General features: G+C 53.7%; 2 protein-coding genes across 13 annotated transcripts in view; one reads left to right on the forward strand and one right to left on the reverse strand.

The window, feature by feature from the left end:
* Positions 1-4558, forward strand: part of Il34 (interleukin 34) — a 65349-nt gene extending 60791 nt beyond the window's left edge. For all 9 annotated transcript variants that reach the window (XM_085843579.1, XM_029480357.2, XM_021169816.2 and 6 more), the window contains 2 exons: positions 3620-3755; positions 3941-4558. In XM_085843579.1, the coding sequence (XP_085699705.1) occupies positions 3620-3755; positions 3941-4110 (306 nt within the window). In that variant the 3' untranslated portion in view covers positions 4111-4558. The remainder of the gene's footprint in view (positions 1-3619; positions 3756-3940) is intronic.
* Positions 4559-4990: 432 nt separating this feature from the next.
* On the reverse strand, positions 4991-25010 carry Mtss2 (MTSS I-BAR domain containing 2). Of its 4 annotated transcripts, none has more exons than XM_021169815.3 (14): positions 24765-25010; positions 20480-20541; positions 20307-20380; positions 19567-19651; positions 19352-19443; positions 19196-19270; positions 17888-18045; positions 17504-17611; positions 16660-16757; positions 14454-14574; positions 9180-9254; positions 8646-8822; positions 8303-8468; positions 4991-8108 (listed from the first exon to the last, which is right to left on the reverse strand). In XM_021169815.3, exons 1-14 carry the CDS (start codon positions 24831-24833, stop codon positions 7321-7323), a joined length of 2148 nt encoding a protein of 715 aa, XP_021025474.1. In that variant the 5' UTR covers positions 24834-25010; the 3' UTR covers positions 4991-7320. The 4 variants fall into 4 exon arrangements, with proteins under 4 accessions (XP_021025474.1, XP_085699704.1, XP_029336216.1 ...); XM_085843578.1 differs by having other exon boundaries at positions 9180-9257; XM_029480356.2 differs by having other exon boundaries at positions 14454-14670.
* Between the last annotated feature and the right edge of the window lie 1458 nt (positions 25011-26468).

Genomic DNA, 26468 nt, shown 5'->3' on the forward strand with positions numbered 1-26468 from the left:
AACAAGCTGTTTCACTCCTGAGCTTTTAGGTCATCACTTGTAAGCCTACATCTCTTTTTTTTTTATTTTTGTTTTTTTTTTTGTTTGTTTGTTTTTTTGTTTTTTTGAGACAGGGTTTCTTTGTATAGCCCTGGCTGTCCTGGAACTCACTTTGTAGACCAGGCTGGCCTCGAACTCAGAAATCTGCCTGCCTCTGCCTCCCGAGTGCTGGGATTAAAGGTGTGTGCCACCACTGCCTGGCTGTAAGCCTACATCTTATCCAGCTGTAAAACAAGGATTCAATGAATTTATCCTATCTCCTCTATCTATCGGAAGACGTCCGGCTTCTGGCCTCTGCATTATTCTAGTCTCACATCCCCACCCCAACTTGCCTTCATTGTTTCCTTAAGAAACTGGGCCTGGGACGGTGACTCAGTGGTCAAGAGCACTCACTGCTCTTGCAGAGGACGCCAAGTCAGCTGGTTTACAACTGAAGCTCCAGGAAATCCAGCAGCCTCTACTGGCCGCCATGGGCACTCACATGTACACAGCACACACACATGTACACACACTCATAGGCATAAAAAAGAAAAATAATTTAAGGAAAAGGCAGCTTAAAAAACCAGAGAGTGGGGGCTGAGGCAAGAGGGAGCAAATGCGCATCATAATATAAAGCCCGCTGTCTTGACTATTTTTAGCACATGGTTTGGCGGTGTTAATTACACTCACAGGGTTGTATATCACCTGCACCCACCCCCATCCATTTCTGTCACTTTTCATCACCTCAAGCAGAAACTGTATACGTGAGGCAACCATTTCTCACCTCTTTCCAATCCCAATATCAACCTGTAATCTGTCTTTTTTTCCATTACGTATTTGCTCTTTTTTTTTTTTTTTCTTTTCTTTTTGGTACAGTTTCTGAGATGGTGATACACCATTTGTGCACTCTGGTGAAGTTTTCAGTGGATAAACTTTATCCACTGATTTGGACCGAGTTGAACAGACTAATCCCATGATTGTCAAGCTGGGGGTGGCAGGAGGTTTGTAAGTTTGGGCTAGCCTAGGCTACATATCCAGACTTTGTCTCAGAAACAAAACCAGGAGTCGAGGTTAATCCCAGGACTCAGGAAAGGCAGGAGGATCTCTGTGAGCTCAAGGCTAACCTGGTCCACATATCAAGTTCCGGGTAGTCAGAGCTACAAGGTGAGATCCTGTCTTAAAACAACAACAGTGGATGAAATAAAAAATGAACCCCACCCCCCAAACCAAAGCAACGCCAGTGAGGTTCACCCACTTGGCTTGGGGTACAGTTCAGTAGTAGAGGGCTCACCCTAAGTTCAAACCCTGGCACTGACAAAAGAAAAAAAAATAGAGCATTAATTTCTGGCTCATGGGGTGATTGCAGTGTCAAGCTTTGTTTTGTAGGAACTGCCGGTCAAGGTCAGCTTTTCCCATTTTTTTCCTTTAGTTTTGTTTGTAGGGTCAGGGACTCACTTTGTGTTCAGGTTGGTGTCAGCTTATGCTCCTCCTCCTTCAGCTTCCTAAGAGAGGGGTTACAGTGCATGTCGCCATGTCCTGCGGTTTTGGGGAGAATGTCTCCTGCCTGCTGTTCCTGACTTTGAGTGTCTCTGGTGGAGCAGTGGCCCTTAGTGGCAGTAGCTCTCATTAGGCAAGGGAACATATATGTTTTGGTCACCTTTATCCTTCCTAGACAGGAACCCGGCTGTGTGCTGTGCCCTCCTTCCTCTCCATCACCCTCTTTCTGCCTTTGGCCGTGACTTTTCTAGGCTGCTGTAATGAATTAGCTTTAACTGGGTGACTTAAACCAAATTGTATTTTCTCATACTGGAAACCAGAAGTCCAGAATCAAGACGACGTCGCAGGGCCAACTGGCCCTGAAGGGTCCTTGGTTCTTCCATCCTTTGGTGGTGCTACCCCTTGGCTCTGACCTCTGCCTCACTCCTCCCTGGGGCTCCTGCCTGGTGCCTCTCTGTCTTCATGACCTTTCACTATAACGATCCCGGGGCTGGGGATGTAAAGAGTTGTCCTAACACGCACAAGGCCCTAGGTCCTAGTCCCAACACCGAGGCAGGAAAAACACCAATTAGTCATTGGGTTTACAATCCACCCTAAATACACAATGATGTAAACTTGAGATAATTACGTCGACTCAACTTCCAAAATGGGTCACATTCACAGGTATCTTTTTTTTTTTTTTAATTTATTTTTTTATTAGGTATTTTCCTCGTTTACATTTTCAATGCTATCCCAAAAGTGCCCCATACCCACCCCCCCCAATCCCCTACCCACCCACTCACTCCCCCTTTTTGGCCCTGGGGTTCCCCTGTACTGGGGCATATAAAGTTTGCAAGTCCAATGGGCCTCTCTTTGCAGTGATGGCCGACTAGGCCATCTTTTTTTTTTTTTTTTAATTAATTATTTATTTATTTATTTATTTATTATATGTAAGTACACTGTAGCTGTCTTCAGATGCACCAGAAGAGGGCATCAGATCTCAGTACGGATGGTTGTGAGCCACCATGTGGTTGCTGGGATTTGAACTCTGGACCTTCTGAAGAGCAGTCGGGTGCTCTTACCCACTGAGCCATCTCGCCAGCCCTAGGCCATCTTTTGATACATATGCAGCTAGAGACAAGAGCTCCGGGGTACTGGTTAGTTCTGGTAATTTCTCTAGCTCCTCCATTGGGGGCCGTGTGATCCATCCAATAGCTGACTGTGATCATCCACTTCTGTGTTTGCTAGGCCCTGGCCACAGGTATCTTAAGAGTAGGACTATGGGTATTTTGGAGGGCCAGGGGCGTAAAGTTTAGCCAAGATGCTTTGTCTGAGTTTTTTGGACACCTTTGGCAAGGTAGCTTAGGCCCTAGCTTTCCCATGATGCCTCTACAATGCCTCTGGACTTCCCCGGGCCAACAGCACACTCTCCACACCGTCCTTTCTCTCCACCGCTGTAAAGAGAAGATCTCTTAGCTTGGAGCTGAACTTGGAGTTCAGTTCTACCCGTGTGATTGGTGTCCCAGGAATCTTCATGATTCTTCTCTCATTCCTTAGGTAGAGACAGATCTTTGTTTTCCGATGGGCAGTTTTCCCAGGCTGGAGGCTGGCAACCATGCCTAGGCTGGAGTAATAAGGAGGTCCCAGCCTCTTCCCTGATTTCCTTCCTTTCTTCCTTCCTTTCTCTTTCTTTCTTCTCTCTCTCTCTCTCTCTCTCTCTCTCTCTCTCTCTCTCCCTCCCTCCCTCCTTTTCTCTCTCCCTCTCTCTCTCTCTTTAAAGGCTTATTTATTATTATATCTAAGTACAGTGTAGCTAACATCAGACACCCCAGAAAAGGGCATCAGATCTCCATTACAGATGGTTGTGAGCCACCATGTGGTTGCTGGGATTTGAACTCAGGACCTTCAGAAGAGCAGTCAGTGCTCTTTAACCACTGAGCCATCTCTCCAGCCCCCGTAATTACTTTCTGATGATAGAGAAGCAGAAACCTCTGTGAGGCGTGTCAGCCTCACTCACAGCCTTCTGGTCCCTGAAAGTTGTATTTTGTTGAGACAGCCGCCATGGTTCTCTGGTGGTGTGGGGTCCTTTTCTCTTTATTTGTCCTGACGGTTTCCTCCCTCCCAGGATGTGGAGATTGGCCCTCACGTGGAAGCTGTGTTATCTCTTCTGGGTACTCCAGGCCTAAGCCTGAAGCTGGTGCGGCCCAAAGCCTTGCTGGACAACTGCTTCCGGGTCATGGAGCTGCTGTACTGTTCTTGCTGTAAGAGGCTTCCGGTGGGCGGGGATGGCAACTGTAGGCCAAGGGATCTGGGTCCATGTGTGTGGGCAGAGTCAGACAGGCTGTTTCTGGAAGCTGGATTGGGCCCTGAGTATGGGGGCAGGAGTGTACGGTTTGGCTGTTCTGTCCTGCAAACCTTGTTTTTTTTCTTCTTCTGTCTCTTGCAGGTAAACAAAGCCCCATCTTAAAATGGCAGGACTGCGAGCTGCCCAGGCTCCATCCCCACAGTCCGGGGTCCTTGATGCAATGTACGGCTACAGATGTGTACCCTTTGCCTCGGCAGACCCCCACCTCCCTGCCCGGATCCCCAAGCTCAAGCCATGGCCCGTTGCCCTGAGCAATCTATGTATTGACCCTGGGTTGGGCCACTGGATGCATTTCAGAAACTGGCCTGGATCTGAGACCTTCCTGGATGGTGGGTAGGTAGCCTTTTAGGAAAGGCCTTCCTGGAAAGGCCTCCTGCCTTCTCTTCCACACCCAGGCTTCCTGCCTTCTGGTGACATCACAGAGCCTCGGGGGAGGGATGTGGAGGGGAGGGCTGGTTGCTATCCCTTACAGCCACCTCTGCTTGTGGCCGGTCCGAAATCTGCAAACACTGTTGCCCCACAGGCGGGTGGCCAAGAACGACGGGGTGCCTCCTAGGATCCCAGGACTTATTGGGGCTTTTCAGTTGTGCTGCCTGTGGGGTGCTGGGCCAAGGACCAACCAAATGCCGTATCTTGCCACGACGATGCTCTTCCCATTCCTTTTTCTATTAAATGGCCATTTATTTGGTTCGGCTTGCATCTCTGATGGTGAACCTGGAGGGTCTGAGTTCTGGAGATGGAAGGGTGGGCTTATGGAGCCCACATTGGGCACAGTCTTACTAGGGTGGGGGTAGGGGTTGAGTATTTGGCTCTTCTGGCCCTGTTTAGCTTGCTATGTCTCAGCAGGCCCAAGTAATGTCTGCTCGGGTGTCCAGGTGCCTCTTGACCATATTTATATTTGTTCGCTTCCTCTGGCTTTCCCCACAGTCCCCATGGGAGCACATCAAAGACCAACCTAGGTCCTTGCCCAAGTTGTCCCTCACCCACCCCCCTCCCCGGTCCCTTAACTAATCAATGACACCTGGCTTGGGAGTTCCAGGCCAGGGATGATGACAAAGGCCAGGGCACAGGGGTAGGAAGCAGAGGTGAGCGAAGCCAGCAGCCCAGGGAAGCCAGGAGGAAGCCGGGGCGTTAACTACAGTACCACTTTATTAATACTGGGATCTTCACAGTGCATTTGTTACTTTGTAGCAGTGACTATTTAAATCAAGGAGAGGATGGAAACTGGGGTGGGTGGGAGAATTTATCCCAAACTTGGCAGAAAGAACAGAATAAAAGTGATGGGCTGGGGCTGGGGGTTAGGGGAGGGTGAGTAGGAACAAGGAGGGGCGGCAAAATAAATTAAAAAAAAAAAATACAAGTTAACAGCACCAGAAAAGTTACTTCAGTCAAAAGACACATTTGAAAAGAATGTTTTGCTGTACAAATGAAATAAAATAAAATAAAATGTACGTGAAGCAGCCCCCAAACCAGTTTGTGATGCAGGATGGTTGGCTCGGATCCCGAGGGCGGGCCTATGAGAGAGGTGAGCTCTAGAGGAAGTGGTGGTGGAGGAGGATACTTGTGGGTCAGACAAGGGGATGGAATATGTACAGCCCTGGGGGGGAGGGGAAGGCTAAAACTGGGGGTGGGCATGCCACCCCATCCTCTTCCTGGGAAGTCCCTGGCCTCCCTTCCCATCAGGGCCTGGAGTCCTCAGATGGCAATGAGCCCATCCTCTTGGACCCCCTTCTCTAGGACCCAACCACACCCTGGGTATAGGGACCACATCTGCCCACTTGACATCCTGCATCCCTTTCCATCAGCCTTGACAGTCTTGTTGGGGAAGATGCAGCCAAAATATGCCTCAGGGTTCCACATCTGACCATTTGTTTTCCTGGACTCTATACTCAGGGTTCTGGTGACAACTGAGTTTGGTGGGCCAGGTCTCAGACCCTGGAGATAACTCGCTAAGCAGCCTCGGGGAGCCCTGTGGTAACTCCATCCACACACAGGAATCCCTGCTTCACCAGACCAGTTACTGGGCTGCCCTGCACTGGAGCACCCATGACCTTGGGCCCAGGTCAGCCCCAACTCCATTCCTTCAAGACCAAGGTACGCTCTCTGGACTCCCTGTGGGGGTCGGGCAGAATGTTACCTTGGAGTCTGCTGCCTGCTCTACCTCCCGAATCTCTCCTCTGGCTTACACTTACGTGCTTAGACTTGCTCAGACTTGGGCTGACAGGGAGGCAGGACCCACTCTTCCTCTGGTCCCTGCTGCCAGCCCCAGCTAGGCCTCTAGGCATAGACTTTCTTGGGATGGTGTTGCCTCTGGCAACAGAAAGTCAAAACCAACCTTCTAATACTTGCTCCAAGCTGGGCCTGCAGCTTGCTCAGATCTCAACAGACTGGCCAGAGGCCCTGGCCTACCCTCACCAGCCTTATTCTACCGACACTTCAGACACTGGCAAGAAGAGCAGCTTCCCCCGGTTTGGGGAGAGTGACCCTATCCTTCTCCGGCCTTGAGCCCACTGAGGGCTCCCACACCCCTCTCTCAGGCACTCAGACGTACACCCTGTACCACCAGCTTGCCCCACACAGTTCTTGTCTAGGGTCAGCTCCATTTTATTACAGTCATAAAATAACCCCCCACACCATCTAAGGCTCCAGCCCTTATCTCCAGCAACAGGTGAAACTGTAACCCGCAGGTGCCCCTAGAGTTAAAGCTCCGAAGTGTCCAGACAAGAACAGGACATCCAAAACACCTGGTACGGGCCTCTGGACTCATTCCCTGTCTGCCCTGCCTCACCCCACTAGCTACTCTTCACAGGGGGAGGGGAACTGGAGGGTCCCCTGAGACAAGGCCCCTACGTTCCCTCCCTTCAGACTCTTTCCCATGAGCAAGCCTGGCTTCCCAATGCCTGACTGTCCCTAAACCCAGTCACACAAAGATCCTCAGCTGATTGGTTGCCTGACCCCTCCGTGACCACCCTGTTTCCCAAAGAGAGGAGCCTGGGAGAGGCAGGGCAAAGGCAAGAGGAAACGGGACAGGGTCCAGGCAGGGAGAAGAGGGAGCCAGCATTCAAGGAAAGAGCTGGGCATGTGGCCCCGGAGGACTGCCGGGCCAGAGGGAGAGAGCTGTGGACCCCAGGCCAGGTAGGGCCCCATGTAGCAGGCCCAGCCCTTGGTTATGGGCTCTGGGGTTTGGATGTAGCAGGGCCTGCAGGAAGGAAGAGGAGGTTGGAGTAGGTAAGGAAAGTATAAAACAGGCTCTGTCCTGGCGAGGTGTGTGAGGGAAGTCGCTTCCCGCGAGATGCTGAGATCCAGCCTGGTTGTCTCTTTCCGTAAAGTGGCTGTGCCTCACTCCTGACGCTTTGCTTTCTGTCTTCTGGCTGGGCCGCCACTCAGAGTGGCTGGCCGCTGCTCACAGATTCGGCCACCTCCTTGTGCCAGGCCCAGACGGGGAGGGGTGGGCGGCACCATCATAAGATGCGGGGCGCCGACCTGTCGTTGGTGACGGTCCTGCGCAGCCGGACCCCGCGACGAATGGCCACCAGCATGTCTTCGGCCGGGGGGTCACTGGTGGCAGCAGGGGGTGGAGTGGGCGTCTCCTCCGAAGAGGTGGCTGACAGGGCGGTAGGGAAGGGGAACTGGCCCTCGCCCAGGGCTTGGGCACCGGCCACCAGCTCCCCCAGCTTCTCTACCAGGCTGTGCCGGTTAGCAGCCAGTTGCTGCTCTTCGTCCTCGGTGGCCAGCCCGACCGCAGCCCCGCCGCCGTAGCTAGCTACCTCTGGGGATGGGCTGCCCCAGGCCGTGTTAGGCAGGCTGAGCCTCTTTGGGGAGGCTTTGGCCAGGTCTGGAGCCAAAGGTGAGGCCACTTCGTCTGTGTAGAAGACACACTCCTCACTGCCTGCCCGCGTGGGCCCCACATAGCCAGGGGAGTCGGGCACGGTGGGTGTCTTCACAGGGACGATGGGTGGGCGGATGGGGATGGGGCCAGCGCTGGACAGGGCGCGGCGCACAGTGGGCTTGGTAGAGGGTGTGCGGCGGATGGTGGCCACACCGGGAGGTGCACCGGAGGGCAGCCCCATGGCTGTGGGCAGCCCTGCCGTGGGCAGCCCCGCGGTGGAGGCTGGGCGCTTGGTCTGGATCAGGCGGCGGTAGTTCTGGGCTATGTTGCTGTTTCGAGGAATGGTAGATGATTTGTCGAACTCAGGGGGGCCTTCACTGTCTGCATCCCCGTTCACAGAGTAGCAGTCGTAGTCTGAGCCTGGAGACACACAGTGGGTGGTGAGCCTAGGGCCAAGTTTGTCCCTGAACCCCATACCTACTCAAGGGAGACAGAGAGGGAAGTAAGTCTCTTGTGTATGGCCCTCCTCCCGGCTGCTATGGTGGGGCGGGTCCCGGGGCTGTGAAGGCCTAGCAAGCACGCCCAGCCTGTGGCATCCCTCCCTCCAGGCCCACCTTGGGAGGGGATGGTGTCCTCGGAGCAGGAAGGTGTGGTGGTCTGTGTGCTGTAGCCACTGGAATACTGCAGCGAGTCCCGGCTGCTCTTCTGGTGTTCCAGGCTCAGTCCACGGGTCAGCACCATGGCTAGGTCGCTGGCAGCAGGGGACACCTCCTCACCATGCTGAGGGTAGGGAAAATGGTGGGCTAAAAAGCCTCACTCTCCACGTCCACCCTCTTCTGGGACTCTTAGATAGTTCCATAAGGGTGGACAGAGTAGGCTTCGAAGGCCAACTGCTGGGAGGCCTGGCATTGACCCTGGAGTGAAGGCCAGGGCCTAGCCAGGGAGCGGTCCACTTACTTTGGCTGCTATGGTGGCAGGGGACATCCGGGTTCGTGGCACCTCCTCTCCACCGGAGCCCACAGTGCCTCCACCAGTAGGGCCTGGCTCAGTGTCTCGGAGGTGTTCCACACGATCCTTCCTCCGCTGCAGGGTGGTGGCTGAGGGTTGTTCGTGGGGACCAGCCTTGGTCCAGTCCTGCAGGGTGTGGCAAGCACCCTTAGCCTTACTGTGCATGACTAGGAAAGGCCCCTCTTTGTCGCTGGGGCTCAGGGGGTGCACATCAGCGAGGAGCCTCTGGCTTGCAGTCACAGCCAAGGCCAGAATCTGGTGGGCAGCAGCAATTGTTCCGTCCCAGCAGTTCAGGGATGGGGCAGGGTGTTCCAAGAAAGGTATGGGCTTGGCAAGTGGGTGGTGGATGCTTCACAAAGACAGGAGCCAGTACACGCAGCTTTCTTGCTGAATCTGACTCCCCCGCCCCCCCAAACCCCACCACTCTGGTGACCGCCCCAGATCAGGAGGGAGTGGGGTGGGCCCGGGGCATGGGGTACTGACCGAGGTTGGGGAGCTGCACTCGCTAACTGACTGACAGGTTTCTGAGGCCTCAGAAGATGCAGAGCTGGAGGATTTCTGCTGTGCAGAGGTGAGCCAGCGGCCACAGATGGGTGGGGGGACCCGTGGGCAGACAGGCCAAGAAGGCAGGCAAGAGAAAAAGAATTCTGGTCACCGTGGTGGCACGCAGTGGGCAGTTTGATCCAGCACCTCACCCTGTACTCCCCTCCTGGTGTTACAGCCACTAAGACCACCATAGGAGGCCGCAACCCAGGGCACATCCTACAGACACTGACCTGCCTGCCCATGACCCAACCCAGGAGCCACATATTTTAAGGCTTCAATTTAGGATTCACAGTTGACGGCTCATGTGTGGAGATAAGGGAAGATGCAACACCGAGAACTCAGGTTTGGTTTGAGCATTCGGGGTTGATGGTCAGAAAGGAATGCCCTGGGGAGAAGGGACGATGGAGGCCCGAGTGCTATCCTGGGAACATTCAGCCGAGCTGCCCATTAGTTCTCTGTGCAGAGACACGTGTATAACCTGGAGTAAGGGAGGGGCTGGGGCTGGGGCTGGGGCTAGGCACTCGGCAGCAGTCGGGCAGGACGAGGCTGGCCAGAGATGAGGTTCACAAGTGTTTGGGGGTGCTGACTCAGTCCTTCAAGCAGACTGCAAGAGCACCAATGACCTTTAGAACAGATAAAACGGACTGACCGTAAAACTAGGAACCTCTAGTCCTTAATACTACTCACGGGCTGGAGACACAGCTCAACTGTTAAGAGCATTTGCTGTTCTTGGAGAAGACCTGGGTTCAGTTCCCAGAACCCACATGGTGGCTTACAACCAGTTCTAACTCCAGTTCCAAGGGCTCTGATGCCCCCTTCAGGTTTCCCTAGGCTCTGCGTGATGCACGTAGATGTGGGAAAATAGTCCTTACACACGAAATAAAAATATTAAAAATAGAAACCAAAAAGGCAGTCAGAGCATACTCAGAAGAATATTTCTGATGAAGGGCATGTATCTACAATATATGTAGAGTTCTAAAAAAAAAATCAGGGGCTGGTGAGATGGCTCAGTGGTTAAGAGCACCGACTGCTCTTCCAAAGGTCCTGAGTTCAAATCCCAGCAACCACATGGTGGCTCACAACCATCCGTAATGAGATCTGACGCCCTCTTCTGGAGAGTCTGAAGACAGCTACAGTGTACTTACATATAATAAATAAATAAATCTTTAAAAAAAAAATCAATGCATACACACTTTCTTTCTCTCATGAAAAATGGGCAAATGACATGAATAGGCCCTACATGAAAGAAGATACTCAAATGGACTTTAAAGTATGAAATGTATTGGGCCTAGTAGTACACAACTTTAATCCCAGCACTCAGGAGGCAGGGGCAGGCAGATCTCTTGAGTTTGAGTCTAGCCTGGTCTACTGAGTATGTCCTAGGATAGCTGAGGTTACATAGTGAGAACCCTGTCTCAAAAGAAAAAAAAAAATGAAAAAAACTTCTGCCATGTCCTAAGGAACATTCAAATGCTACTATTATATACCTCTCAAAAACAGTTAAAGTGGAAAAGCTATAAAATAGCAGGGTTGGTATGGACACAGCATGGACAACAACTGTCATAACCCCGTTGATAAGAATCTTGGGACTTGGACTGGAGAGATGGCTCAGCGTTTAAGAGCACTGACTGCTCTTTCAGAGGTCCTGAGTTCAATTCCCAGGACACACGGTGGCTCACAACCATCTGTAATGGGATCCGATGCCCTCTTCTGCTGTGTCGGGAGAGAGTGACCGTGTACTCACATACATAAAATAGATAAATCTTAAAGAAAAAAAAAAAAAAAGAATCTTGGGACTCGACAATTCTGCTCCTGCTCACATTGCAATAGGACCACGTACTAGGATATGCTCAGCAGTCTATGAGTAGCCAAGGCCCCTAGATAAGTGCAATGCTTAGCTTTGGCAATTTGACACAATGTAGCATCACTTGAGAAGAGAGTCTTGCTAAGAAACTGTGTGCATTGGATGGGTGGGCCTGTGTGCATGTCTACTGGGATTGACATGAGTTAACTGGTCCTGCCCACTGAGGGTGGCACCATTTCCTAGGCTGGGGTCCAATTCCGTATAAGAGTGGAGAAATCAAACTGAGACCAGCAAGCAAACAAGCATGGATCCATCCATTTCTCTCTCCTCTCAAGTGTCAGTAGGATTAGCTGTTTGAAGTTCCTACCCTGGCTTCCCCAGAGAGATGGGCTAGAATCTGGATTATAAAATGAGTAACCCCCCTTCTCTTCTAAGGTGCTTTTTGTTAGGATATTTTATCACAGCAACAAAAGTGAATCTAGAAAACCAGGGAACTATCTAAATGTCCCCAAAACACAGAATACCAAAATAAATTTACATACTAATTCAATGGAATGTTATACATCGATGAAAACGATACCTGTTTCCATGTAAAACAGATGAATCTCATCTATTTTAAACATGCGGAAAGCAGAAGTCAAACACACACAAAACATCCTCTATGATTTCATATAAATCATATATGGAACACCTTTGTGGTACTGGGATTAAACCTAAGGCTTCATGCATGCTTTGTAAGTGCTTGACAAATAAACTATACTCCCAGCCTAGTAAGTTATAGTTATATATGCATATATTTAGACACACACACACACACACACACACACACACACACACACACACATGTGCGCGCGCGCGCGCGCGCGCGCGCACTATAACCAGCAATTACACTTGGAGTGGGAACAGCAATGAAGGAATGCAGGGATTTTAGGGTCAAGCTGTGTCTTGTTTTTGGTACTGGCTGAGCCAGTGTGTTCAATTTGCAGACTTATTCAGATACACTGTTGCGATACATTTACTTCTCGGTACGGGTGGGTAGTATGTATCAATTAAAAGATTCTTGAGACTCAGTGGTAATGGATTTTAACCCATAGAGTCAAAGAACAATTTAGGAGTCCACTATGGCATAATAAATAATTGTCTACATAAATAAACGGGAGAAGGGCCCAGATAAAAGGGCAATTAGAGAAAACTAGCTAAATGTGTGGGGTGGGGGTGGGGCAGCCAAAACAAAACTAAACACTGTAGAGCTTGTGATACTATAGATCAGTTTGGTTTCCCTGGTCCTGAACATTGTTTGGGGGCTCGAGGGACAGCTCGGTGGTAGCCTGCTTGCCTAGCATGCATTTCACGGTTGTATTTAAGGGGTGTGGTTGCTCAGATCTATAATCACAGCATTACGAAGGCAGAGACATGAAGATTGAGAGTTTGGGGTCAGTCTGAGTGGCATAGTGAGACACTCTTAAAAAAAGGACCCCCCCAAGGCCCCCCCAAAAGCCAGGAGGTAAAAATAAACAAAAAATTATTTGGTGGTTCCATAAGGTGTTAACCTTGAGGTAAGAGTGTGGGCAGGGTAATAGGGACTCTGAATTCTTTTTGCAACTTCCCTACAGGCATAAAATGAAATGAGTCAGACATGGAGGTACACCCCTAAGAATCCTAGCCTTTGGTAGGATGAAGCAGGGAGTGTTGCTAGTTTGAGATCAGTCTGTAATACACAGGGAAAACTTGCCCCTGGTTTAAAAAAAAAATGTTGGGGCTGGAAGAATTGGCTCAGTGGTTATGAGTACTGGCTGCTCTTCCAAATGACCGGGGTTCAATTCCCAGCACCCACATGGTAGCTCACAACTGTCTGTAACTCCAGTTCCAGGGGATCTGACACCCTCACACAGACATACAAGCAGGCAGAACACCAATGTGCATAAAATAAAAATAAATAAATCATTAAAAAATGTTAAAGAGCCAGGTGGTGGTGGCAGCACACGCCTTTAATCCCAGTACTTGGGAGCAGAGGCAGGTGGATTTCTGAGTTTGAGGCCAGCCTGGTCTACAGAGTGAGTTCTAGGACAGCCAGGGCTATACAGAGAAACCCTGTCTCGAAAAAAAACCAAAAAAAAAAAAAAAAAAAAGTTAAAGACTCAATTGAACAAAAGAGCTTTAATCCCTCTTGGGTAGTAGTAAAAAAAGAAAAAAGAAAAAAGAAAAAAGAAAAAAGAAAAAAAAAAAAGAGACACAGAGACAGGAGACGACGTGACATCTTTTAATTATAACCCCAGCAGGAGAACAGAAGGAACGAAAGCAAAGGTAATAACTGGGCACTGAGAGATGGCTCTTGGCAAAGGGCCTGCTTTGTAAGAGTGAGGACCTAGAACCCATACGGAAGAGCCAAGCCATGGGCTGGAGAGATGGCTCAGTGTTTAGCAGCACCACTTGCTGCTTTTCCAGAGGGCCCGAGCTTGGTTTCTAGCACCCACATCAGAGAGCTCACAGCTGGCTGTGACAGCAGCTGGAGAATCTACCATGCCTCTGACCGCCAAGGGCGCCTGCATTCCTACACACATACCCATGTGCAGACACAGGAGCCTACCCACAACTTAAAATAATAAAAATAAACATTAAAAAAAAAAAGCCAAGCAAGGTTATGCATGCATGCTTGTAATCCCAGCACTGGGGAAGCACAGATACTGTGGAGCCAGCCAGCCTAGTCTACTTGGTAAGTTCTAGGCCAGGGAGACCCTATCTTAAAAAATAAGGTGGATAGTTACTAGGGAATAATATCTAAGGTTGACCTCAGGTCTCCACATACATGTGCAGATATGTGCACTTACACACACGCAGACACAGACACACACACACATCCCAACCTGTGCAAACTAAGACCCTGGCTCAAAAGTATCATAGGCACAGGAGCCGCAGAGATGGCTCAGTGGTTAGAGCACTGGCTGCTCTTCCAGAGGTCCTGAGTTCAAATCCCAGCACCCACATGGCAGCTCACGACTGTCTGTAACTCCAGTCTGGGACATCAGGTCTGTGTGTAGTGCAGACATACATGCAGACAAAACATCCCCCCACCTCCCATTTATAAAGTAATAATAAAACTATCTCAGAAAGTTAAGGCTGGAGGTGTAGCTCAGTGACAGGAGGTTTGTCTAGTTTGTACGATGCCCTGGATTTTGGATAAACCAATGAGACTCAGGTATATGTTATTTATGAGACTCATCTGAAACACGGGGATACATGTTTAAGTGTGGAGTTGGATGGAGATCAATCATAAAACCGTGGAAAAGCAGGAAGGCCATGTGGCCAGTCTCCACTCCCTAACTGCTTCCCCTCTCAAGGATGGCCGGAGGTCAGCATGAGGCTCTCTCCTGCTCCCCAACCCCGTGGTCCTCCCGATGTTCTCTCACCTGGCTGGTGATGTCGGAAGGCATGGGCGAGGGGGGCTTGGAGTAGGTGGGGTCCTGGGAGACGAAGCCAGAGTCGTGGGAGGAGACACTGGAGAGGCGGGTGGTGGCCGGCTGTGCCAGGCTGCGGTAGCGACAGGTGGAACTGGGTGAGTATGTTTGGGCACCCCCAGGCCACGGGGCTCCGCCACCCTTGGCACTGCCACTGCTGCTGGGGGCACTGAGGGAGTGAAGGAGGAGGGCACAGTAGCCGGACAGGAAGACACAGAGGTGTATACAAAGAGGGAAGGGTGACAGAGGAGGGAGGGTAAGAGATGCGGAGCAAAGGGAGGAAAAGATAGTGTCAGACTACGAGGTCCCGAGGCCCTGGCATGACTGAGGAGTTCTGGCATGGCATGTCTCAGTGCTGGGGAGTCCCTGTCAGGGTATACCCGAAGTGGGTACACTCAGAGGGAGGCAGGGTATGCCTCTGCCTCCCACAGCATCATTAGCCTGGTTGTTCTTAGGCTTGTGATGGGCAAGCTGAGTCACCAGGCATTGAAAAGTGAAAAGCCTGGCAGTTTCTAAACTGCCTCCTCGCAGTCTGCTGTTGGCTGTCTGGTCACACTCGAGTACCTGGCACATGCTGAGATGACGGTCTGGAAATGGCTGTTGCTTGCCAGGTGGGTCCTACCCCACCGTCACCTTGTCCCTCCTTCAGGAGCATGGCTTTCTGGGGCTCAGCCTTGGCCCAGCATTCTACTCTCCTGGGCATTCCCCTTGGGTCTCCCAAGCCCCACCCCTAAATATCTCCTTTATAATCACATTCCTCCTGGCAACCATTGCCTCTCAAGGTCTGAAGATGCCCCAAAGGTTATGGGTTCACCTCTCCCACTGATCACTGGGTCCAGCTTCTCTCTAGCTCCCAGTGCCCAGATAGAATTCTGGGAAGAAGGGTATCCGGGACAGGGTCTCCCTAATCTGTAAGCTGCTCTGAGTTCATGACTCTCCCTGAGGTTCCTGGAACCATGACCATCTCCTTCAAATCCAGACTGATGGATGAGCAAGACTCCTACCCTCTCCCCATCTCTGTAAGACTCTAAGTGCTGACGCCTGGGGCAACTACCTGGGATCAATTTGAGACAAGCACAGGCTGGAGTGTCCCTTACCCTGAAGCCCAAACACTTATTCCTGGAAACCACCACACCACTTCTTGGTCTTAGGCTCCTTTTTAGTTTTACTTGTTAAGGCAGGGTCTCGTATAGCCTTGGCCGGCCTCCAACTCGATATATAACTGTGGTTGAATTCTGCTTGAATTCTGCTCCAATTCTGCTCCCTCCAACTCACCAGAGGATAGGATTTCAGACGTGTGTCATCCCACCTGCCTTCTTTTCTCCCTCCCTCCCTTCTTCTCTTCCTCCTTCCCTCCTTTTTTTTTTTGTTTTTTGTTTTTTTTGAGACAGGGTTTTCTGTGTAGCTCTGGCTGTCCTGGAACTCACTCTGTAGAGCAGGCTGGCCTCGGACTCAGAAATTCGCCTGCCTCTGCCTTCCAAGTGCTGGGATTAAAAGGCGTGCGCCACCACGCCTGGCTTTTTTTTTTTTTTTTTTTTTTAAAGACAGGGTTTCTCTATATAGCCCTGGCTCTCCTGGAACTCACTCTATAGATAGACCAGGCTACCCTTGAACTCACAGAGATTTTTCTGTCTCTGCTTCCAAGTGCTGGGATTAAGGGCATGCACTACCATGACCGATACTCCACCTAACTTTTAAAAGTGTATTTTTTGAGACAGGGTCTTAGAAAGCAGCTCAGGCTGGCTTTGAACCCTTGACCCTCCTGCTTCCACTTTCCAAGTGCTAAAATGACTGGCTTGCATCGCCGTGCCTAGGTTGACCTCACCTTCTTACTCGAAGACCCTATTGTCCCATGCCTGGCCAAGACCCACTGTTAAATCACGACTCAAGTGTCTTGGTTCCCCTCCTGACACAACGGTGCCAGGATTCACTGTAGAAAAAAGCCTTGGCGCCGGGCACACAACGATGCGCCATCAATGAAGCTGCTACCCGCCTCTCCTGCCAACCAATGTGTGCACCCGTATTTCCTATATGTGAGAAGTCCTTGGATGCTTAGATGCTGTGTGAATTCTGGGGCGCTGAAGCCACCGCCTCCACCGCTTTGCTGGGACTCCCCCTCCCACCCTCCTGGGATCCCCTCCGAGAGCCTGACACCCACCTGCACATGCTGGACTTCCGGGAGTTGGAGCTGCTGGGTGACGAGGGTGGGGTCTGGTACGACCAGCTGTAGTCAGAACCCTTCAGGTCTTTGATCACCTGGAGAAGAGCATGGGGGCGGTCACTAGAGGCAGCTCCTAACCTGCGGAGCACCTCACCATGCTGCAGAGAGCTGATAGGGCAGTGCACCTTCCCCTCTGTCCGTCCCCAGTGGTGAACTAAACCTCAGGAGATGAACCTCACAGCCCCAAGCCCAACTTCAGCCTTCTTTTAAACATGGGCTTCTTCCTGAGTCCCAACTGGCTCCAGGCTGGAGACAAGGGTCAAACAGGTCCTTCTGGTGACACATGGCTGGGAATATCATGACCCTGGGGGGCCATGACATTAGGGGCTGAAACTGTCTCGGGCGCTTCCTGAGGCGTGTTCTCTCCTGTGAACTGGAACCAGCTTAGACTACCATTGAGAGAACTCAGTGTGGTGATCTGAGGGGATATGCTACAGACTGTGGGGTACACAGGAAGTACCCAACCACAGGGGCTGCCCAGTACAGTGTGTAGATCTCTGTGTGGGGTGGGGTGGGTTCTAGGTTTGGAAGGGCCAAGCCCCAGGGACCTGGCTTCTGTCCATCTGTGTTGGTCTGAGCCCTATTGGGTTCTGAGCATTTCATCTGTCACCGGGTCAGGTGCTCCCAGAAATCCCACAGGGGCTTTTGGATACTATCCGGTCTTCTTCCCGCAAGGGCCTCCCCACAAAACTCCCCTCTTTTTTCTACTGTGCCCACACGAGGGCAGGACCATCTCTTCACTGGTCCTGGTCTTGGCCCTTGACGTCAGGGCTGGCCGCACCTGCTCACTGGCGGGAGGCAGTTTGTGGGGATCTGCAGTCAGCACTACCAGGTCGTCAATGATGCCCTGCAGGTGAGTGATCTCTCCCAGCATTGTCAGCTCGCCGTTCTAAGGAAGCAGCCAGTCAGTGTCTAAAGCCCCTACACCTGCCCACCCGCTCTGGGGAAACAAACAGGCCTGTGAGGCCTCTCCTCTTTCCCCCTCCCCTGATATTCAGTGCTGACACGGGCTGTGCAACCAAGGTAATTGTCCGTCTAGACTCAGCCAGAGTCACAAGCTATGAGACCTGATTTTTAGGCCAGGTGCACAGGGGGTTAAGAGGTCTATCCTGGGTCTGTCCCCTGCTCCACCCCAGGGGAGGCTCCACATCATCAAGAGACCCACCACCACCGGCTGGAGGAAGGTGATAAAGGTGCAGAAACGGCCCCGCTCCTCAATCAGCGCACGGCGCACAGCCTGCTTCTCCGTCTCTTCCAGTAGCAAGTACATGTCGTTGACGTCTTGCAAGGCACTGTCCAGCTGGGGCTGCAGGTCTCCTTTCCCTGCAGGGGTTGGGAAGAGAGGCCGCGCTGGGGACGCTGACCTGGTTGGCTGTACCCACGGCTTAGGCCCCTGTGGTAGTTCTTGGCTGTGGGGTTGGGGACAAGGGAGCTAGGGAGCATGGAGTAGACTCTAAGGTTTGTGGAGGGGCTGGTCCCACCAGAGCAGGCAGAGAAGACAGACAGACAGACATAGCAACACCAAGCTGCACAGCCACCCAGGATCTGAGGTAGGCTAGACCACGGGGAGGCCAGCTGGAGACCTCTATCACTCAGGATGTCATTACTGCCCCAGCATAACCCTGACCTCAAGAGGTAGAGAGAGGGGAATGGCTGAAGGCAGGACAGACAGCAGGGTGGGGGCTCTGCTCAGCTTCAGGCCAGGCCACTAAAAGGTGCAGGGGTCAGGAGAGCTATGGCTGGGCCTAGGGAGCAAAGAGGAGTGTGTCTCAGCATGGGTCACAGCTCAGCTCGGGGACCAATGCATAAGGACAGCAACAGCAGCACACAGGAGCAGTGAGAGAAACAGAGAGAGGTGAGAGCTGGACGTGGAGGAGATGGTGACAGGGACGGAGCTGGTGACAGGGAAGGACCTGGCTGGCCGGGTGGCAATTGGGCAGCCAGGGCCTGAGACCCCCACCCTGCCCAGCCAGCGAACCCCTCCTGGCCTGGCAGACTGACCCAGCAGTTGTTTGGGACTCTTATGCCCCAGGCCCCTCCCTTGGTGGATCACCCGCCTTTCTTGTTCCTTCTTGGATTGGAGAGGTTCTTTCCAATGGCCCTGAGCTGGGTGGTGTGGGGGGCGGAGGCAGACAAATGCAACAAGGAGGGACGGAGCAGCTGGAGGGACGGACATTTGACTTACCAAGTAGCTCTACAGGACGGATGTGGGAGGAGGAGAGGAGACAGAGAAAGAAAGAATGTGTGAAAGACAGGCGGATGAGCCACTCCTGGGGAGGGGTGGGGGCCTGGGCAGTCTGGGGTGCTGGGTGCTCCCTCAGTCCCACCCGACATGTTGGAGTGTCCTGTGTTGGAGAACAGGGTCCCCCCCCGGCCAGGGTGATGCTCGAGGGGAAGGGTGCCTCATAGGGTGGCTGGGGCTACAGAATGGGGCCCGCGGGGCTGGGCCTCAGTGGGGCGCTGTGCGCTCTACCTTTGCGCGCTTTCTTCTGTAGCTTCAGCGTGTCGGATGACTTCTTTTTGATTTCATGCCTGGCTCGTTTATACTCTGCGCAGGGGCAAGAGGGGAGCTATGGTAAGGGGTCCCGGTGGGTAGGTTCGGGAACCCCACTGCGAAGGCCCACCCTACCTTTCGCATGGTCCTTGTCCAGCTGGTTGGCTGACTTCTTCCAGTCTTCGATGCGCTCCTGCAGTGGATTGATGAGGCTCTCCAGCAGCGCGCTGCGGGATAAAGCTGTGGGTGAGGCCTAGACCCCTCCCCAACCCCCCCCCCTCCCGCGAGTCAGGGCAAGGATGGCCTCTCTAGACTTCGGATATCCCCTGTGGTCTTCTGTGCCCACTCACTTGGTGAACTGCCGCAGCTTGGTCTCGATGCTGCGGTGGCGCATGCACATGCGCGTGAGCGCTGAGCCAATGTCCCGCGTGGCCCCTGGCAAGGAAGCAAGCTGCATGGGAAGCGGCCGGGCTGGGGGCTTCTGCAGTCCCGGCCTCGGGCCACTAGGCGGCGCGCTGTTCCACAAAGGCTGCCCCTGCCCCGCCCCCATCACTAGCAATCCTGTAGCCATGGGGACATGGGGGCTATCCTAGCCTTTGGTGGGCTTTGGGTGCCTTGCTGGCCAACCCTGGAGCCTTCCCTCTTTCTTAGCTGGGACAAAGACCAGTCACTCAAGGAAAAGCCAGCAAAGTTTCCGACTGGATCTACTGAGACTCAGGCATTTGTAGATTCCAGAGGATAAAGCTTGGGTTGTGATTTTATCACTCAAAAGTACAGAAGCTCAGGTGCTTGCTAGATGGATGAATCGGGAGGAAGAAAGGCCTTGCAAGTCCCCAAGGACTATTCACCTGTCCCATATAACTTGCAGAAGGCATGTGGATGAGGATCGCTAACGGCCACTGAAGGGTTTGCCCACAGCAGGAGGGTGACCTCCTGGTCTCATCCCTGTCACTGCTCACCTGCCCCATGACATCACAGCAGAAGCCAAGATCTCCATTCGGGCTCTGTATCCTTCCCATGGCCCACATCCCTTTCCAGCCTCCCGGCCCACTGGGCGCATCCCCCACCTCTGACCACGCCCCCTCCCCACCTCTGGTGTTGGTGGCCATGTCAGCTACTTTCTGGAAGGCATCGAGGAAGGCCACAGCAGCCAGCACAGTGGTCCTGGGGAGATACACAGTGGAGTGTGTGGTAACCGGGTTCGAGGCCATCCTCCATCTATCCCTCCCTCCTCAGGACAGGGACAACCCTGCGCTGCCTCACCTCAGCTGAGAGTGGAGCTTCGCAGCCTTGGAGTTGAAGTCCTCCCAGATGGGGTAGGAGCTCTGCGGTGAGGAGGTGGGAGAGGAAGAAAGAATTGTGAGATGGAACTACAGGGCTCCCCACATACTGTCCAATCTCCGGGCAGTTTCTTAGATGGTCCTGTCCCCATAGAGAGGAGGTAGCCTGAACCCTATTGGGCAAGAGAGGGCCCAGGACAAAGGATGGCATGAAGTCTTTCTTACCTGTCGGTAGTTGGTTCCCAGGTGGTACCCATGCTCCCTTGGGGGAGATGGAGGAGAAAATGGATGGCAGATAGTTTCCTTGGGGGCTTTCTCATAAGACTCTGGGCACTTAATCCCTATCACATGTGGTGGAAAGTGGAGGTTGGCAGAATCAATGCCACACAAGGTCTAATGGGGCCCGGAAGCTGCTTCCGTTAGGCCAGTCATCTCTGGCCAGCACTGGTGGCTCACAGACCCAGGGAGGCCATGGCTGCTACACAGGCTGGTCAGCTTGCCTAGGACAACTAGGCCCCAGGCTGAATGGGGCCTTGTGTGGCCAACAGAGCCACCTTTTTCCAGTCCCTCCTCTCCCCTCCAGGGAAACAGTGTGGCCTTTATCCTAGCCTGGCCAGAGGCTCTCTATTAGGAGGGGGTTTCCCAACAGGGAGGTTGGGCTCCTGGTGACTGAGTTGTCCAGTCTGATTAAGGGGCTTTTCTGGCTCATGCACTGGCCCTAGAGAAAGTTCAGCCCTAGCCTGGGGGAGGGGGGGACCCTGAAGGAGACCTTGCTCTTTGAAGGGTAGCCCAGGGCTAGCAAAGGCCCTCGTCCCTGTCCCACATGAGCTGACTGGGACGGAGGCGTCTCAGTACCAAGGTAAAGGGGTCAGAAGAGCCTCAGCTTCTGGGATTCCAGGAGGCCTGTGCTTGGCTGGAACCCCAGGGTAGGTCTAGCCAGCTTCTCCAGGGACAGCAAGGGGGCGGGCTGCTTCACCGACCCTCAAAAACACCCTCTTCCTGCCCAGTCAAGTCAGTGTCAGGGAAAGCAAATATTTGAGAAGCCGTAGCAAGGCTGGAACAAGAAGAGGAGGCTGTGGGTGGGCTCTCCCCACCCACACAGCTCTGGATAAAAAAAGCCCACCAGGTTGTGAGGTTGTCCCTGGCAGTCCTGAGGAGCTAACCCAGGCACTGGCCTCTAGGGGTTTTTCCAAGACGGGGCACCCTCACACCTCCTAAATGCTACTTGGCAGGGAAGCCCGCTAAGACCTCACTCCAGAGTGTGAGAAACTGCTGGGAACAGGGTGTCCAAAGTTAGTTCTCCTGGTCCCCAGGAAAGCTTGGTCCCCTCAGCAAGCCCTTGATTGTCTGAGAGAATAAGGACTCCCCCAGTGGTAGGTCAAGTCCACTTTACCCTCTGTAGATAGATCTGCACACTCCAGTCTTTAAGAGCCTGGCTTCTCTTCCCCATCCCCCTATTCCCCTATGCCTGACTGACAGGTGCCCCAGGGAGAGTGTTCGCTTCACCTGGCCCAGGCTCTAAGCCCCCCGTGTCATCACAGTCACAGGAACTGCACCTGCTGGCCAGGTGTTCTGGGCCAAGCTCTGGCTCATGCATCTTTCACCACCTCCTGAGTGACTCCTGGAATGCAGCTCGTTATTGCCCCATTTTCTTGATGGGAGAACTAGAGGCTCAGGGTGGCTCGCTGATTTGTCTGAGGCCCTAGGGGTTGGGGTCAAGGTCTGATCCTATAGCTGACATATCAGGATGAAGGGGCCCTGTTTTCAGAGAAGAGGGGCGAGGAACAACTACATTCACTTCTATGTGAGGAGGTGACAGGGACTGAGAGAAAGGGGGAGATGCCAGGTCTGCTACAAGCATGGCCACCGCTCTGGAGCAGAGGGGAGGTGCTCACCAGGATGAGACTGGTGTGGCTGTGGTGTGTCTGGGGGCAACCCAGGCTCTAGTCTCAGAAAAGACTTTTGGGGGCACCCCCAGGTATGCACCCCTAGCCCCAGATTTCCTCAGCTGTAGAATCAGGGCCTGTGTGTAGACTTCAGGGGGTCACTTGCTGTGGGAACTGCTTAAGAGGGCAAAAGCCCCAGCTTTCTGTGTCAGGAGCCTTTCCCCGTGGCCAGAGCCTGTGTGACACTTCTCAGTCTGGACTAGGATGAACCCACTTTCAGGGTAGCATGGGATGGGGACCCCATTTCCTCTGCTGACTAGGCCTAGGGCCCCAGGCAAGATCAAGTCTCTGGGTTCAGTTGGCCTAAGAGAGAGGAGGCAGGGCAAGCTAACCAGCTCTCCAGGGCCCTTTCAAGCCCTTGGGTTTGCACCCACCCTCCTCTGTCCGTGTAGTTGAAGATCTGAGTGGGGACCCTTCCTCCCACGCCATCCCTCAGTGCAGGGTTGGGGCCTTCTAGTGGCTCCAGAGTGAGTCCTGGACAACTCACTAGGAATCAGCCCCAGGCAATCTGAGTCTCCTTGAACTTCTTGATGGTGGACACTGAGCAAGACAGCCAGAAGCAGCTTTTAAAGTCCAGCCAATCAGTGCAGGTGGCCGGCCCCTTCAAGGTCCCTAATCCATGCATGTCATTGATAGGAGCATAGTATACGTGATCTGACGGTACTTGGTAAAGTCTCTTCCATCTTGGCCCCACGTATCTAGAAATCTTGCCTGCCACTAAGTTCTTTGCTGAGACTGGACCTGTGTCTCAACTGAGTTCCTTGCAACTGGCAGGAATGGAGGATACTATCCTGCTGTCTTATCTGGGCAGAAGTGGCTGCTTGCTGCAGTGTTTGCAGTGGGAGGCAGTGCGGGGGGCTCCCACCCTCTGCCAGCCCAGGAGTGCCAGCTAGGGGAGGTGGTCTGGGTTACACAGTTTCAGAGAGGTGCTGGTAACAAGATGCTGAGGGCTAGTGATGAGGCCCTCAGGTGGAGTTGCCAGGGATCTGTGTGTGTGTGTGTGTGTGTGTGTGTGTGTGTGTGTGTGTTGTGGGGAGGGAGGAACCCCAGGGAAAAGTATAGAACTATGGGAAGGCGCTGACGTGCTGCTAACTTGTAAATCCCAGGCCAGTGTGGTTTCAGGCCTCTTTTTAGGGGGCAAGTATCTGACTGATGCCTTCCCTTACTGGGGGTGTTTCTTGGCAGTACTAGGAGGGGAGCCCCAACTTCTTGCCTCTCTGCAAGGCACCACTTTCCTAAAGCATTTTTCTGGAGCCCTTGGGTAGGGTGTACTTGTACGTGGGTTCCACAGCCCCCAGGGTCTAGCAGGATTCTGATTTGTTCTTAAGTGCGAGCCTAGGGTAAGGATGTGAGGAGGCTCAGCGCAGGGCCTAGTTTCTTGCGTTTTCCATCGTGTCCCTAGACCAAGGGGTACAGTGCAGGGCAGGAACACTGGCACTCGACGCCCACCTTGCCAATGAAGCTCTCCCTGCCTCGTCAAACATTGGCCTCCGGGGGTCAGGGAGAATTCAGTAAATTACCAGATGGATAATAAGGGCTGAAGTCCTGAAGCAGGATCCAATGGTCTCCTTATGACCTTGAGCCATTCGCAGGCCTCAGTTTCCCCATCTGACCGGGGTGCCTGCTCAGTCTGACCTTGAGTGATGGGGGGGGGGGTTGCTGAAAGCGCTCCCCAGGTTGCTTAGCCAACACATAGCCTACCTCCTCCCCAAGGTGGATTCAGTCCTACCCTTGGGCTGCAGGGAGGACCCCACCCGAGGATTGGAGGAATGGAGCTTGCTGGAGCTGTTGGGGTGTGTGTGTGTGTGTGCATGTAGGTGGGGCTGCATCCATGCAGAAGCCCGAGGCTGGCGGGGCAAGAGTTAACAGTTCTTTGCCTTATTATTTTTTTCCTGCTTTGGCGGTGACAGCATTGTCTGGGCTTCGGGGCGTCGGGGGTATGTGTGTAGGGGGGCATTGTGGTGAAAGGGGGCGGAGGCCCGAGAGACCTTGGATCCGTTAAAGGGCCTTAAAGGTCGGTCCTAAAGATAAACCCAATTCATAGTTTAGGGGTCTGGGGTACCGAGTGCTTGCGGATGCTCAGCTTTGGATCGGGATCCTACGGGGCGACCTCATTCCCACCCTTCGGACCCAGACAGGCTTTGGGCGCAAGGCGGGCGCAGCAGGACAGGCTCAGACGACACACACACACACACACACACACACACACACACACACACACACACACACACACACTCCGCGCTGCACGGCCATAGCAGGACACCACTGCCCGCCACGCGTCCCTCAGAGGAGACCCGTATGCCCGGAGCTTGCCCGGGGTACCTTCATGTCGTTGACGATGGCCTGGAAGAGCCCGCCCAGGGCGCCACACTCCTTCTCCGCCGTCTCCATGCTGGGGCCGGGCGCGCGGCGGCAGGGCGCGCAAGGGGCGCGGGGAGCCGTGCAGGGGAGGGGCCGGACCGCCGCGGGCGCTGCTCCGAGGCCGCGCCGGGGCTCCCTGCCTCGGGGCCGCGCTCTCAGCGGCCAGCCGCGCCGCGCTCCGGGATTGCGGGCCGTGGGCCGGCAGCGCGGGCCATGGCTCGGTGGGGCTGGGGGCGCGGCGCGGGCAGTTCGCGGCGCAGCCTCGGCGCGGGCACTGGAGCGGCGGCGGTAATCCGAGCCGCCGAAGCTCGGGCGTCACGTGGGCGCGGCGGAGGGAGGGCGGCGGGGAGGGAGCACAGGAGGGGGCTGTGGGAAAGGCCGGGCGGGCGAGGACCCATTCACGGCCAGAAACCAGGGCTTTGAAATCCGAGCGCTGGCGCTGCCAGACTGGTCGGGCAAGAGGGGCGGGCGGGAGCGGGTGCTGCCGCGGGTCGGGGCGGCGCAGGGGCGGGGCCGGGCCAGCCCCCCACCCTCCCGCGGGAGCGGCCCTGGGTTTGCACCTTCAAGGCCTTGGGCTTGACCAAGATGAAACCCGCCGCGGATGCGGTCCTTAGTGCATCCTGGCCTGATGAATAGCACCGAGCATCGTGCAGAGGGGAACGGGAACTGGCCGCATTGGAGCTGTCCACCACAGACCATCCATAAAGTCCAACCCTCCTGCACAAATGTCCTTCAGTTCCTTTTCTAAGTAGTGCCGGTGTCACCTGGATTGGGGGTGGAAATAGTGATGGTGTCCCGGCCCAACTTCCTCGTGAGTAGGGGTCTGTGTTGAACCTGCAGAGTGTAGTGTGTGGGGATGCACGCGTGTACACATGGGAGGGCAAGTACTGCTGTCGTCCAGGAGACTCCAGGTGAACCTATTCTCATGGGGCACACATAGTTAGGGCTCCAGGGGAAAGCAGGCACAAGCTCCTGGCAACTAAAGGGCCGCAGCAAGCAATTAGGGGTTCACTAGAACCCAAAGCCAGGTGACAAACGCAGAAGTTCTTTGAGCTAAGTCAAAGACTGGGGCATCTATCTTTGATTTCCTCCCACTGCTCACTGCTCTGCAGTGTCCTGCTGTGCCATTCCTGCTTATGGGGACATCCACATTACACAGGGACTCAGAAAGCAGGACTAAGGATTGAGAGTAAGGCCAGGAGGAAGGTGCTGGTCCTGGGAAGAATTGGTCCCTGGATTCATATTCCCATCAGGGCTTAGAATGAAGCTGGCTTTCCAGGATAGGTGAGGCCCCAGGGCAGCTGCAGCATCAGGCTAGGCATAGGTGCTAGCAGAGAAGGAGCAGGCAGGCTTGATTAAGGATTCTGTGATTTCTTTATTGGGGCAGGGATGGACATCATTCTGTAGAGGTCTTTGTGCTGGCCTGTGTGCATTTCCACACAGATGTACATATGCATACACACCATGCCAGTGCTCTGGGGCCAAGGTCAAGCTCTTCTCACAGACAGGGATTAGAAAGAGGCTGCTTCTGGATTCTGAGGCTGTAGTCCGGACTCAGGAGAGAATCCATCGGTCCCAGGACAGAGTGTAGCTGACAGTGCTGGGGTCCAGGTGCTCTGCTGGGAGGAGCTGGGGCTGACAGAGCCAATACCGTCCCCCTCCCTA

The sequence above is a fragment of the Mus caroli genome, unplaced genomic scaffold (genome assembly GCF_978045245.1).
Source record: "Mus caroli unplaced genomic scaffold, Mus_caroli_1 scaffold_10, whole genome shotgun sequence".
In the NCBI taxonomy this organism is placed as follows: Eukaryota; Metazoa; Chordata; class Mammalia; order Rodentia; family Muridae; genus Mus; species Mus caroli.

Excerpts from the sequence above, each read along its gene's own strand:
- Mtss2 (XM_085843577.1), bottom strand. The coding sequence starts at position 24,833 with ATGGAGACGGCGGAGAAGGAGTGTGGCGCCCTGGGCGGGCTCTTCCAG. Across the intron at positions 16,758-17,503 it reads TGCCTCCCGCCAGTGAGCAG|GTGATCAAAGACCTGAAGGG; the intron begins GTGCGGCCAGCC and ends GCTCTTCTCCAG. Across the intron at positions 9,258-14,453 it reads CTTCCGACATCACCAGCCAG|CAGAAATCCTCCAGCTCTGC; the intron begins GTGAGAGAACAT and ends ACCTCTGCACAG.